The sequence below is a fragment of the Strigops habroptila genome, chromosome 5 (assembly GCF_004027225.2).
Source record: "Strigops habroptila isolate Jane chromosome 5, bStrHab1.2.pri, whole genome shotgun sequence".
In the NCBI taxonomy this organism is placed as follows: Eukaryota; Metazoa; Chordata; class Aves; order Psittaciformes; family Psittacidae; genus Strigops; species Strigops habroptila.
The window spans coordinates 60,058,678-60,072,086 of NC_044281.2; the positions used below are offsets into that span (position 1 = coordinate 60,058,678).

Consider the following 13,409-nt stretch of genomic DNA (forward strand, 5'->3'; position numbering starts at 1 on the left):
AATGATTTAAGACCAGACCATACCAGGACACATTCTCTGGCAGTCCAAAAATGTTTCTCATTACACCTTCTACAGCTGTGGCAAAGAAGAAGTGCTTAGTATTTTAGTCAGCCTAGACTAATTATATAATGATCTACGCATACATATAGTCAACCTCCTATTAATAAAAATCCCCCTTTCAAATTTTTATGACTACCTCTCTTCCATCCAGACTTCTAATATGGACACTTGGAATTTCAGAAGTATTTGGCACTGAAATAAAGAATATTTTTAATGTTAAGGGTGGGGAAATATCTTTGCCTATTTCAGATTGAAGAAGGTGGGCATATTCTTCAGCGTTTTGCACAACTGTTGGTTTTCTTGGGGGTATTCTTGTGGGGTGGTTTTTTGGGTTTTTTTAGAAGATAGCATGTTAGTGACTTAAAAGCATTATTTACATAGAGGAACATACTCAGAAGTGGGTATGCTAAACATTAGCCCATAGCACTAATTAAATGTGTATAATAGCTACATGTGTTTGATCTGATTCCAGTAATTGCTATCGACCAACCCACCCAGTATTATTTTTAGTTTAGATTAAGAAAACCCACTCACACCAACAGATCTGTATGAAGCTAGGGAAAGCCACATCACTCCAATTTATCACTCTCCACATATGCCCTCAAGGTTTGCTCTGGAGAGACCAATTTCAATGTTAAGAGTATATGATAACTCCTGATAGCACTAAAACCAAAATGGCATGTTTAAGTAGGATGGAAAGATTGTGAAATTCCTTCCCAGGGCTTCTCACTTCTACAGTTCTGAAGAGGAAAAAGGGGTCACTGATATGACTTCTGTGCCCACAGAACATTAAAGCCCCGTCTGCTGACGTATGGTTGCACTGAAACACAGAGTCTCTCAGGAAAGGAAATTCCCTCTGAACTGGGCTATGAAAAACAAAAGGGAAAATTTTGAATAACTGACAAAATAGGTCCCAGATACTTCTCCACACTCTGCTTTTCCAAAATATACCTGCTCAATCTCTACAGGAATCTTGCTCTTTAAGTGCAATAACTTACATGCATTAAAAGGCCTCCTGGCACATAAATCTTTACTGCAAATTCTGGCTTTAATTTATTTTGACTCTTCAGACTTACCTATAGGCCTTTGGCATATACCCAAGAAGTGCCTGTCTGCACAAGCAGTGAAATTCCATGTTCCAACATACTGTGATTTGGGATCATTGAGGATTACACCACACTGATTGTTAAATTCTTCATCAAAAAGCTAAAACCAGAATCAAATAAGACATAAACAGACTTGTGTAGAGAAGGGGAAGTAACATGAGGCTAGGAGAACCTGAGCTGCCTGAACTTGTTTAAGAAGTTTCAAAGAAGTGGTGCCATACAGCTTACCTATTTTATCAACACTACCAGGTGCCTGGACACAAGAGTAATTCATAAATCAAATACAGGGGAGAATAAAAAATTAACTGATTTAACACTTATAATAAATCCTGTTTGTAGGTGTGATTTGTTTACATTTCTAATGCTTCACCTTGGGTAGAGCAGCAAGCAAAATACCAAGGTATAATGGTTTACAGATGCATTCTAAGTGTAACTGAATCAAGAATTACTGATGACTGATGACACCTTTCTGATGACTGTGTTCACGTAGTCTTTAAATTGCAAACAGAAGTTCCAGAAGAGTCATTAAATAGTTGTTTCAGCTTTTCTCCTTCACTCTCCAGTGTTTCATACCTCAGTTCAGAAGTTGTCATCCAAATAAAGGTAAACAAAACTCCATTATCATCAGTCGCCTTGTTTGCCAATTAAAACCACTAACTGGGGATTTTGTCTGTTATAGATTTTTTTGGGGGGTTTTTTTCTTCTTTTTTAATATAGTCAATATTTCAAATTTCATTACTCAATAATCAAGAAAAGTCAAAAGTCAGAACTTACATCCAGTGGAATTTTCCTTAATCTTCCTGTCAGGAGTGGGTGAAAGTTACTATACAACAGTCTACTCTCATCTATCCATTTGTTTTCTCTTGTGCTGAACAGAAACTGCAAACCAATCCAAATATCTTTCGGCATACCAGGAAGCAAGGATATTATATAATCTGTTGGGCAGAACAGTAAATGTACATATTGTAACAATAGTAAACATCTGAAAAAAGGCTTCACATAAACAAGATAATGCAAGCCCCGTCTGTATTAACTTAATGTTCCTAACCCTTTATGGTTGTGAAATGCTTATCATCCCTTCCTTCCTTAACACCTTTCATGCTGATTTTATCTGAAAGGAGCAGACTATTGGTATTTGTCCTCCAAATTCTCAGCTGAGGAGCAGGTAGTGGATTTAATCTGTTTCTCTGCCCACTACTTGGTATTCTTGCACTTATATCGAAATTTCAGAATCTGCTTTTCCACAGGCCTGCAAGATCTTCTATTGTATCCCTGCAGAGATAACAGAAGAGCTCCCTCCTGTCCTCTCTGAATTGATGGAGAAAGTCTTATCTCCCATCTTCCTCTCCTATTGAAGTATACCATAAATCAGAACCATTTCTTGCATTCTGGCAGGGCTTCCCCACCCCATCAACAGACAAAGCAGGACAGCACAAAGGCAGTCAGGTTTAGTTGAGGGGGGAATCAGCCAGGAAAACCTTAAATCAGATCCCTCTTGGTGAGAATTCTGGCACAAAACAATGGGCTTCAGTAACCTCCCAGGCACCAAAGACATTCACTGAACTTGTCTAGATTAGGAAGACAAATTGAAGCTATGTAGTTAGCTACTCCTGACATGTCTTAACTATTGGTCACATGCCAGACTTCCTGCAACTTATATTCTGAGCTAGACAAAGACATTGAAGATTTACATGTCAGAGCTAGCCAGCCACCTAATGCCACTGGGAAGAGCAGAAGCAGCCTACAGAAAGAGGCATGGTTTTTGTTTGGTTTTTTTTTTTTTTAAGAGGACTGTGCCTTCCTTCCACACAGGTGGCCTCCGCTGCAGGGGTGAAATTAAAACTAACAAGAAATAACAACAGTTTTATATGCACCAAATCAGACAAAAGATCCTGCTATGTAATATTTCAGAATGGCTGCTGCAATCTTAAAAGCATCCAAACCCACAGAGTTCTCAGATATGTATAGTCCTGTATAGTTACAACCCTATTCCTCCCCAATAACATCAGTAAAAAACAACCGCTATTCAGCTGCTGCCTGCAGGCACACTAGTGGCCTCCTAGTCCACCTTCCGTATTTCCTTTCCCAAGAGGTTATTTGCTTATAAAGGAAGTATGCACTGTGCACATCACAGAATTCGACTGAGCTACTTTAGATATACCTGTAGAGAACTGTTAGTTATCCACAAGAACAGAGATGCCAACACAGCCATCTCATTCAGCAGCCAATATCACTTGCAGCCAATGCAAACACATTTCTTCCTCATTGCATTTACCTCACTGACTAGTTTATATGACAGCTGAGATGCAGGTGGAACAACTCCATATTTTGCAAGCCCCCTGCTTTCCATCCCCCTGTAAGTGTCCTGGAGAGCTTGCAGTTGGTCCATTTAGACACACTGCCACATTTAACGGCTCAGCACACTGAGACACAGAGGGTCCTATGTGATCCAGCAGGCATTGTGTTTACCATCTCATTTCCACACAGATGGCCTGAGCTTGTCTTGGAAGCAGCTCCTAAGGTGGTTTTCACAGTGCAAAGTACAGTCTCAGTTGTTTTAACTTGCAAAGCAAAACATGGGAATTCTTCATTCAGTGTTCTATCCTCAACACCTAATGCAAGGTTTTACTTTCTTTTTTTCCTTTCCATAACAGGTTAGGATCATACAGAGAAGCTGCTCTTCAAACTGGCTCAAATATTTGGTGACTGCATTTCCACGTTATGTTTCCAGTGATACAAACAAGAATAGACAACACATTTTTAATTGGTCTTAGATTTTTAGAATGCTCCCACTATGCCGGTAGATAATCAACTGATTTTATGATCAAAATCTTATGCAGGACTATACTGAATTTGGAAGATAAGCTGCATACTAAAAGTGTCCCCAGTTCACCATCGTACCTTGCTCAGCTTGATTTGAGATAGATGGAAGAGAGCCTCCAAAAGTTACACACTTTTCATTAGCTGCATTAAATGTTAAATATTCGGGTTTCATCTTTAGAAAACACTGCAAAACAAACATAATGAAACTGATTTTCATCATACCATTGCTTTCTAAGAATAGGTTCTTAAACCAACCCTAAAAATTCAGTTCTCAGTTCCTGCAATAATATGTAGTTATTTTCCTTAGAAAGCAAGGGAACTAGCTGTATGCATTTCTTATTAGATTCAACAGAATAGCTAAATATAAAATGATCCCATTGACTAACTCCTCATTCACTGAGGATTAGAATTCAGTAATTTTTAATCAGCTACATCAGGATCACATACTGTTTTGAGACTGAGAATTCACACATGAAGTCTAAATTCAGACAGGGGCGGGCCATGAACCTGTATTGTAATGCATTACCTTGTAGGAGAAACTACATGGGAACTTAAAAGCTACATTCTGCAATGATGTGAATTAAATTTGCAAACCATAGCACAATGTAATGTGCAGATTTATGTGAGCTCCCTCTTATATACAGAATAATGGTGGACCAAATAACAGGAATCAGTCTCACTAAGACTTTAGATAACTGCCTTAAAACATAGTACTGAAATATACTATACTATGGCTTCTGACTTGTTGGTTCATTCTTAAAAGCTGCTTCTATTTCTTAAGTAAGTCCTCAAGGTAACTTCAGAAGCAGAGTGTATGCCAGCTTGCTGCCTGCCTATGATTACTCAACGATAGAATATGGACACTTCTGCCACAGAAACCTCACCCTCTCCCTTTCTAATCCTTCTCTTCCTCCAAAGCAGAGCCCATGATTAGACAATACAACTAATATTCTTGTACTTAAACATGTGGTAATGGGAAAGTAAAAAACCTGAAAATTACTGCTTTGAAATGAAGAAACCATCAATCCTGAATCAGGGACAGAGAAGTGGGGGAGATGGCTTTAACCATATCATTTTCAAAAGCCACCTTCCAGTCTACTCCTGAACACAGGGGCTACTTCCTCACCTCCTTCAGCAGGGCACTCCAGCTTACTGGACTATGAAAAACAGTGAAGGATGATTGATCTGTATTATCTCTGTACCTTATTCCGGAACCGATGCCAACCTTTAGGGCAACCTCCTCTGACCGGGCGGTAACTGGGATCATGTTTCTCTAGTAAGGAGGCATTATTTTTTTCACAGATGAATGGCAGTTTCACATTACAGTTAACTGGGTAGTCTGCAGAAATAAAAGTTTTAAAAAACAGTTATGGTAATGCCTATCACGCTCCAATTGCCACCCATGCTTTATGACATGACATAGACCAATCTGAAGGGAAGTTCTTTTCAGTGCAACCATGGTGAATACTATGCAATCTAAAGCAATAAAAGTAACAACAGAGCAAAAGACAAACATAAATGATTTCTATCAATCAGACAGTAATACAGTATTCCTAAAGATCCAGATGCTGATCCATTACTTCCAGTAGTAACACTGCATATAGGCGGACAACTTCAAAACAGAAAAATCATGAAATAGGTAGATTTCGAATATGAGGGCTAATATATTGTGGCATAGAGGGTGTGTGACCTAAAGGTCATTAAAGCCAAAAGCAATCCTTTAACATTCATATGGACAGTGTCTGGCCTATGCTGCTTTACATGACTCCTGTAGTAACTGGACTGGCTTCCCAGTCCAGAGCAATTTTTGGTTAACAGGGATGAACACAGGTCAGCAACACACAACCGATAATGCAGATAATGTGCTTTAAAGAGGAAATGGTAGTAGACAGGAAGAACTATTTGTTCTCCAGGCGTTACACATTTTCCCCAATATAAAACAATGTTGAAAAAAAGAAGAAGCTTCAAGTACCACCAGGTGGCATTTCCATTACTTTGTGTACCTCTTCCAGTATGACTCCACTCCTTAATGAAATTTGCATCTCCAGATGTATATGCAGTTGCAAGTATTCAGTCAAGCTCCACTACCTAACACAACACTAAGACTTGATTTCCAGAGCTCAGAATATGTAACATAAACATAAAAAAAGGTAACCACCAAAACCAGATTTCACCTCATTAATTTATATTGTAAAAAGAGTGACAATCAATCTTAAAAATTTGTCATCTGAATTCAGGTTTGCCTCTGGTCATCAAGAAATATTACCATGGCTTCCACTATAAAGAAGAAATAAATGATTCAAAATTCAATCAGATCATCATCAAGAAGCCAGTCACTCCTAATTCAGTATTAATTGGCATTCAATATAAGAGTTTGGGCAGAACAGTAATTACCTTTTTTTTTTTTTTTAAATACAATAATGATAGAGGGGGGTGAAGAAAATAAGAACAGCCTTACCTCTATACCAGTTCTTTCTAGAAACATACCAGCAATCTCTCAGGAATCGATCATGGAAGCGTGAAAATAACTGTAAACTGGATATAAACATTTCAGAGTCAATCTCCAACCCAATGGGATCTTCAAATGGAAACTCTGATAGCAACAGAGCCAGTGCAAACAAAAATTCAGGCTGCTAACTGTTTCTAGGAGATGCCCTACAGCACTGGGAAGGACAGAGGAGGAAAAACTAGACTAGGAACAAATATGTGGTAGATTCAGTAGTCATGTACCATGCCCAAATTAACTTTGTTGAGGAGATGTTGAGGAGATGTACAGAACAAGGGTAGGAGGTTACTTATCACTATGCTGCAATTGCAAGACACTGTCAGGAAAAGTGAGGAAAATGGGCAATAGCCCATTCTATTTTCACAGTAATGTATTTCTACAGCATTTTGGAAAGTGAAGAATTTTCCTTGTAAGAAGGCCATGATCCTTTACTGCAGCCACAAATAGCAAAATGCAAGGTTTGCTGTGAGTCATCTCAGCTCCACAGGGCTATACTATAAGCCCTCCAAGACTTTAGCATTACTTAACTGGAAGAGGGATCTCTCAAGCCAATTTCCTGTTCCCTGTTCCCAGGTACTTTTGGGATATCCCCAGAGGCAATAGACAAGGATTTTTTTAATCTTTTTATCAGTTCCCCAATTTCTAAAAGAACACGGAACTGGGCTTAAAAATCCAATAAAAGCATTTTAAAGATCAATGGAATACAGTGGCCACTAGGACCACAGATTTCCAGGATTCACATGTCAAGACTAAGATGTCCAAGTCCAATATCCTGAAATCTAGAGGCTCTCATAAACACACAAGAAATGGATTACGAATTCAGTTATTACTGTCATTATGAATTAAATTTTTGATGTCTACAATGCTTCTAATGGGAAAAGAACTCAGAATTGGTTAGCTAATTGAAATATTTCAATGATATTTTGAAATATACCCACTTTCTAATTGTACACCCATACTGTCCCAACCATTATTTGCTTTGTCTGATCACTACAGAGTTCTACTCTCACTGGTTTAGATATTCTATGCCTTAAATTTAGCATGGCAAGAACATGCACAGGTACATGTGAACAGAAGCAGAGAGCAACAGTCACTGAATAATGCTGTATTTTTTTCTAGCTTAATTAAAATTACTTTTCTTACTTCTTTGGGATGATACAGAAGAGGTATCCCCTTTTACAAATTTCAGGATAAAATATTTTCCTTTGGAAACTATTCTAGTTAACTATATTCCTAAAGAGCACATCAAAAAAAGCTTTCAGTAATGTATCCCATAATTATTCTACATACGGTGAATGATAACTGTAGCCATAATCAATAAACTTCAGCCACCACTTCTGTTCGCTGTTTGATAACTGTGGAAACAAAGAACAAAAAAACCCCAGTATTTTACAACCCATAGAGAAAAAGCTCCAGTCTCTACCAAGGATAAATCAATGACAAAATTAATTTACATTTTAAATGTTTCTAAAATGTGCAGGAGTTACTATTCCTCAGCAATAGGAAAGAATACAGTTCAAGATAAATATGCCAAGTAAATAGACCCCTGCACCTACTAGAAAAAGAAGCTGTATTTTCCACTGTGCTGCGTAAAGCTACAGGAAATCTTGCAGCACTGTCTTAAGGATGTGCTAGATACATCATTCCCACAAAATTCTTAGCAGGAATTCTACCAGACAATTACGACTTGAAATGCTTTGGTAAGGTTCCTTAAAAGAATGTACTTTCATACTCTGAACACTACAAAACCATTCCAGTAAAGTCTATCAGACCATCATGCATTTCTAATTCAATCGTCTCATCAGGTGAAAAATTATGTGCTGCCCTGAGCATAAAATTAAGAATGGGCACAATTGTTAGTGAAGTATTTGCAGACAATGGGATGCTTACATGGTGGTCCTATGTGCTATGACACTCTCTGTTCTCCATTTGGAGGTTTGCTTTTGGTTTTGGCTTTTTTTTCCATGTCGTTAAGGCCACTTTTAAATTTAAAAATTCTTTTAAGAGATTGACATTAAAATAATTTTTTAAGTCTATTATTATAGTCTAAAAACTATTAAAACTACTAAGGCCACCATGAAAAAGAAAGAAATTAAGGATTAACATCTTCTTACATTGGAAGAAAATGGCAAGAAAAATTCCCTATAGCGGAAATTACCTGTTAGACAGATTACATCCCCTTACCTTTTCTATTTGAGACAGTATTGTCCTGAGTTTGGGGTAAGACTCCACAGAGGCTAAATCACTATCATTTTTTTGACAGTAGAAAATAGCTTCCTGGAAGCTCAGGTTTTTATCTGGTACAAACCACAGCTCTGCTCCATCAACAACAAGTGGGGCTCCATGAATTCCAATTTCATCTATGCAGAAGAAATACCACATGCATAAGAAATCATTTTAAAAAAAACACTCAGCCTTTTTTTTCCTGAATGTAGTAAGAAATTTCAGTTTGGTACTGGGAAAAGCCAATACACCTTCTTGCCTTCTCGGCTCTCTCAGAATCAAATTCTATCAGTCATGACCTTTGCTGGTATCAAACAGGTATTACCATAGTAATATAACAAAACTAATAAAAGATACAGAGTATTAACAACTGTATACACATAGCGGAAGAGTACACAAAAAGCCTATTTACCTGGTATATACCACTCAGGTGTCTTTGGAGTGCTACCTGTCCAGAGGGAAAAAAAGGAATAGTCACTTAAAATTCACCTTCTAACAAGACCATGGTCACCAATAATGGAAGTGATGGATTATACTCATGCTTCTCAGTATGCATGATGGAAAAAATAGAAGAAGGAAATCATACGTAGGATTGACAGTTCAAAATAAACTGCTGTAAAACTAATGGGAGTTTTGCACACCTCAGTCTTAAACATCTGTGGGGTCTTTCCTCTCAAGCAGAATACAAGCATCAAAGTAGTATATTTACCCACAACAAGAAAGTTTCATCCCCTGAAATGCCTTTTAATAAACAACCAAAGCACAAAAGTTTACTGGATTACAGCACTTTTCATACTGCATGGAAAAACCTGTATCTGTGCAGATACGCCATGCCATTATTTTGTATTCCCACTCCTGTCCCATTACGATGAGGAGCTAGTACACCAGTTTTACCAGAAGGCAGCTAATTCACTTCAGGCTGAATCAAACTGTATACCCAAGAAGGCTGTGGTCACATAGTTATAAATATCCCTAAGATTAAGTGAAGTCCACAAATGCTGCAACTCAGTGGCTTATATCACCTCTCCTAATAAGAAGCCACTTCTCACTTTGTAGGACAAGAAAGAATATGAGAGCAGTGACATTGCTCATGGTCATTTTCTGATATATCTTTGTCACAAACAGATGTGCACTTAGAATATTCAGAGGCGAGACATCTCACATACTGTCCTCTTAACAGTTCAGAGAGGAAATGATAAAATATTGTTTGCAAAGTTTCTGTTATTGGGCAATAAAGACAACTCAGTGGTAATAAATAATAAACTCTTACATACGAATAAACGGATGTAACTGCAGTTTACCTTTTGTTATCTGGCAGACCCATTCAAGTTTAGCTTCGCAATCAAAAGGCTTAAAGTAAAATTCCAGGTCTCTGCCTTCATGGAAATAAAATCTCCAAAAAGATCTCCGTGAAAACTGAGAGGTCTGTATACAAGTAGAAACAGAGAACTGAGTTAGTATGGCATAGGCCTCTGAAACGTGAAAGGAAACTGTATTTAACATGTACTTTGGCAAAGTCAGTGTATTTTACTGTGGCATTAGTCCCACAACTTATTTTGCAAAAAATGAGCAGATACAACTGTAACACTTCAACTATAACCCCCCATGCTAGCCAAGCTTGTGAAGCAATTAGGTAAAGGGCTTAAGGTCAGTCTACATGCCCAGGTCTCTTCTTGCAATGTTGTTTCTTTGGGGTTTTTTGTAGCACACAGTCTCATTGATGCTTATTTTTGAATTATCTGTTGCTATTTGTTGCCCTAAAATTATTCTCATGTCTGCTCAAAAGAAGAAACCATTTGAACTGGCAGAGAAATAATCTTTCCTATTTAAGATTATGTCTTGCAATCAAGCTTAAAATCTGGTATCACTCTTGGTGATCTCTCCAAAAAGGAGAATTTTCTATCATTTAGCGAAAGAACATGTCTATACCTAACAGGTAGGTGAGGGAGGTACTATATTCACAGCGTCCCCTTCAAACTGCTCTCCTCTTGTCTAGAATTTTCAGTAGCTTAATGCTGACAGCTTCTTGGCCTGGTGTCATGAACACAGCAGAAAAGATAAGGGGAAATGGCTGTGAACAGAAGCAAAGGGATGCAACTACCCTTTCTTCCTGTAAATCCTAACAGCAGAGGTGGTTCTAATTAAGTTAAAAGAAAGAATGGTATTGGAATGATCTTATAAAAAGTCACATGATGTTTCAGAAAAGTTAAAGGCCATTTTAAAATTCAAGCTATCAAGCCTAAATTAAGCAATGAAGAAGATAATTAGGAATTAACCAGAGGCCTGACATTTTTATTAGAAACTGACACTGCACTTAGAGTCTATTATAAAAGTAAATAAGGAAATACACACAATAGAACCATAGAATCATAGAATAGTTAGGATTGGAAAGGACCTTAAGATCATCCAGTTCCAACCCCCCTGCCATGGGCAGGGACACCTCGCACTAAACCATGTCGCCCAAGGCTCTGTCCAACCTGGCCTTGAACACCGCCAGGGATGGAGCATTCACAACCTCCCTGGGCAACCCATTCCAGTGCTTCACCACCCTCACTGTAAAGAACTTCTTCCTTATATCTAATCTAAACTTCCTCTGTTTAAGTAATGGGTTTAAGTTTGAACCCATTACCCCTTGTCCTACCACTACAGTCCCTAAGGAAGAGTCCCTCCCCAGCACCCTTATAGGCCCCCTTCAGATACTGGAAGGCTGCTATGAGGTCTCCACGCAGCCTTCTCTTCTCCAGGCTGAACAGCCCCAACTTCCTCAGCCTGTCTTCATACGGGAGGTGCTCTAACCCTCTGATCATCCTCGTGGCCCTCCTCTGGACTTGCTCCAACAGTTCCATGTCCTTTTTATGTTGAGGACACCAGAACTGTACACAATACTCCAAGTGAGGTCACATGAGAGCAGAGTAGAGGGGCAGGATCACCTCCTTCGACCTGCTAGTCACACTACTTTTGATGCAGCCCAGGATACAGTTGGTTTCTGGGCTGCAAGCGCATGCTGTGAGCTCATGTTAAGTTTCTCATCAACCAACATCAATAAACACAAACACACACTCTATCCTAGCTACTGCATTCAACTACTTCAGGTTTCAAACATTTACTTAATTTGCAGTTCAGAAAAAGTTACTGGTAGGGCTCTGTTTGCTTTTTTTAGACTCCACTTTGCGTCCTTAAGTGTAATATACAAGAGAGACATAGTACGGCATTATGCAACAGAGAATAGCATCATCGGAATGGAAGGTTACAGGCTGTTTAGAAAAGACAGGCCAGGCAGATGAGGAGGGGGTGTTGCTATCTATGTCAGTGATAGGCTAGAGAGTATGGAACTCTGTCTGGGGACGGGTGATGACGTAACAGAGTGTTTGTGGGTCAGGATCAAAGGGAAAACAGCAACAGGGGACATTACAGTGGGGATCTGTTACAGGCCGCCTGATCAAGAGGACTCTGTGGATGAAGCGCTCTACAGACAGATAGGAGCAGCCTCACGCTCCCAGGCCCTGGTCCTCATGGGGGACTTCAACCATCCTGGCATCTGTTGGAGGGACGGTACGGCCCGGCACAAGCAATCCAGGAGGTTCCTCGACTGTGTGGAAGACAACTTCCTCTTTCAAGCAGTAGAGGAGCCGACGAGGAGAGGTGCCATGCTGGACCTTGTGCTCACCAACAGGGAGGGACTGGTTGGAAATGTGACGCTCCAGGGCAGCCTTGGCTCTAGTGATCATGAGATGGTTGAGTTTGAGATCCTCAGGACGGTGAGAAGAGCATGCAGCAAGCTCACTGCCCGGGACTTCAAGAAAGCAGACTTTGGCCTCTTCAGGAACCTCCTTAGTAAGGTTTCATGGGATACAGTCCTAGAGGGCAGGGGGGCCCAAGACTGCTGGTCGGTATTCAAGGATCACCTGCTACGTGCTCAAGAGTGTTGCATCCCGACTAGAAGAAAGTGCAGCAGGAGGGCCAGTAGACCTCCATGGATGGACAAGGAGCTGCTGAGGAAACTTAGAGGGAAAAAAGAAGCTTATAGAAGGTGGAAGCAAGGACAGGCGGCCTGGGAAGAATACAGGAGCATTGTCCGAGAAGCTAGGGACCAGGTTAGGAAAGCTAAGGCCCAGCTAGAATTAAGTTTGGCAAGGGATGTAAAAGATAACAGGAAAGGATTCTATAGATACATAGCAAATAAAAGACAGACTAGGGACATTGTAGGCCCTCTCCAGAAGCTATCAGGAGAACTGGCTACCATGGATTTGGAGAAGGCTGAGGTTCTTAATGACTCCTTTGCCTCAGTCTTCACCAGCAAATGCTCTGACCACACAACCCAAGTCTTGGAAAGCAAATGCAGGGACTGTGAGAACGAAGACCTTAGTCCCACTGTAGGAGAGGATCAGGTTCGAGACCATCTTAAGAACCTGAACGTGCACAAGTCCATGGGACCTGATGAAATCCATCCACGGGTCCTGAAGGAGCTGGCGAATGAAGTTGCTAAACCACTGTCCATCATATTCGAAAAATCCTGGCAGTCAGGTGAAGTTCCCGATGACTGGAAGAAGGGTAATATAACCCCCATTTTCAAGAAGGGGAAGGTGGAAGACCCGGGGAACTACAGACCAGTCAGCCTCACCTCTGTGCCTGGCAAAATCTTGGAACAGTTTCTCCTGGAAAACATGCTAAGGCACATGAAAAACAACGAG

The 13,409-nt window shown here is 39.8% G+C and overlaps 1 protein-coding gene across 1 annotated transcript in view; it reads right to left on the reverse strand.

The window, feature by feature from the left end:
• Positions 1-13,409, reverse strand: part of LY75 (lymphocyte antigen 75) — a 50,441-nt gene that overhangs the window by 14,691 nt on the left and 22,341 nt on the right. The window contains exons 16-24 of the mRNA XM_030486115.1: positions 10,020-10,143; positions 9,131-9,166; positions 8,680-8,855; positions 7,786-7,850; positions 6,448-6,524; positions 5,192-5,328; positions 4,068-4,173; positions 1,941-2,101; positions 1,137-1,266 (exon numbers count right to left, since the gene is read on the reverse strand). Of these exons, the coding sequence (XP_030341975.1) occupies positions 1,137-1,266; positions 1,941-2,101; positions 4,068-4,173; positions 5,192-5,328; positions 6,448-6,524; positions 7,786-7,850; positions 8,680-8,855; positions 9,131-9,166; positions 10,020-10,143 (1,012 nt within the window). The remainder of the gene's footprint in view (positions 1-1,136; positions 1,267-1,940; positions 2,102-4,067; positions 4,174-5,191; positions 5,329-6,447; positions 6,525-7,785; positions 7,851-8,679; positions 8,856-9,130; positions 9,167-10,019; positions 10,144-13,409) is intronic.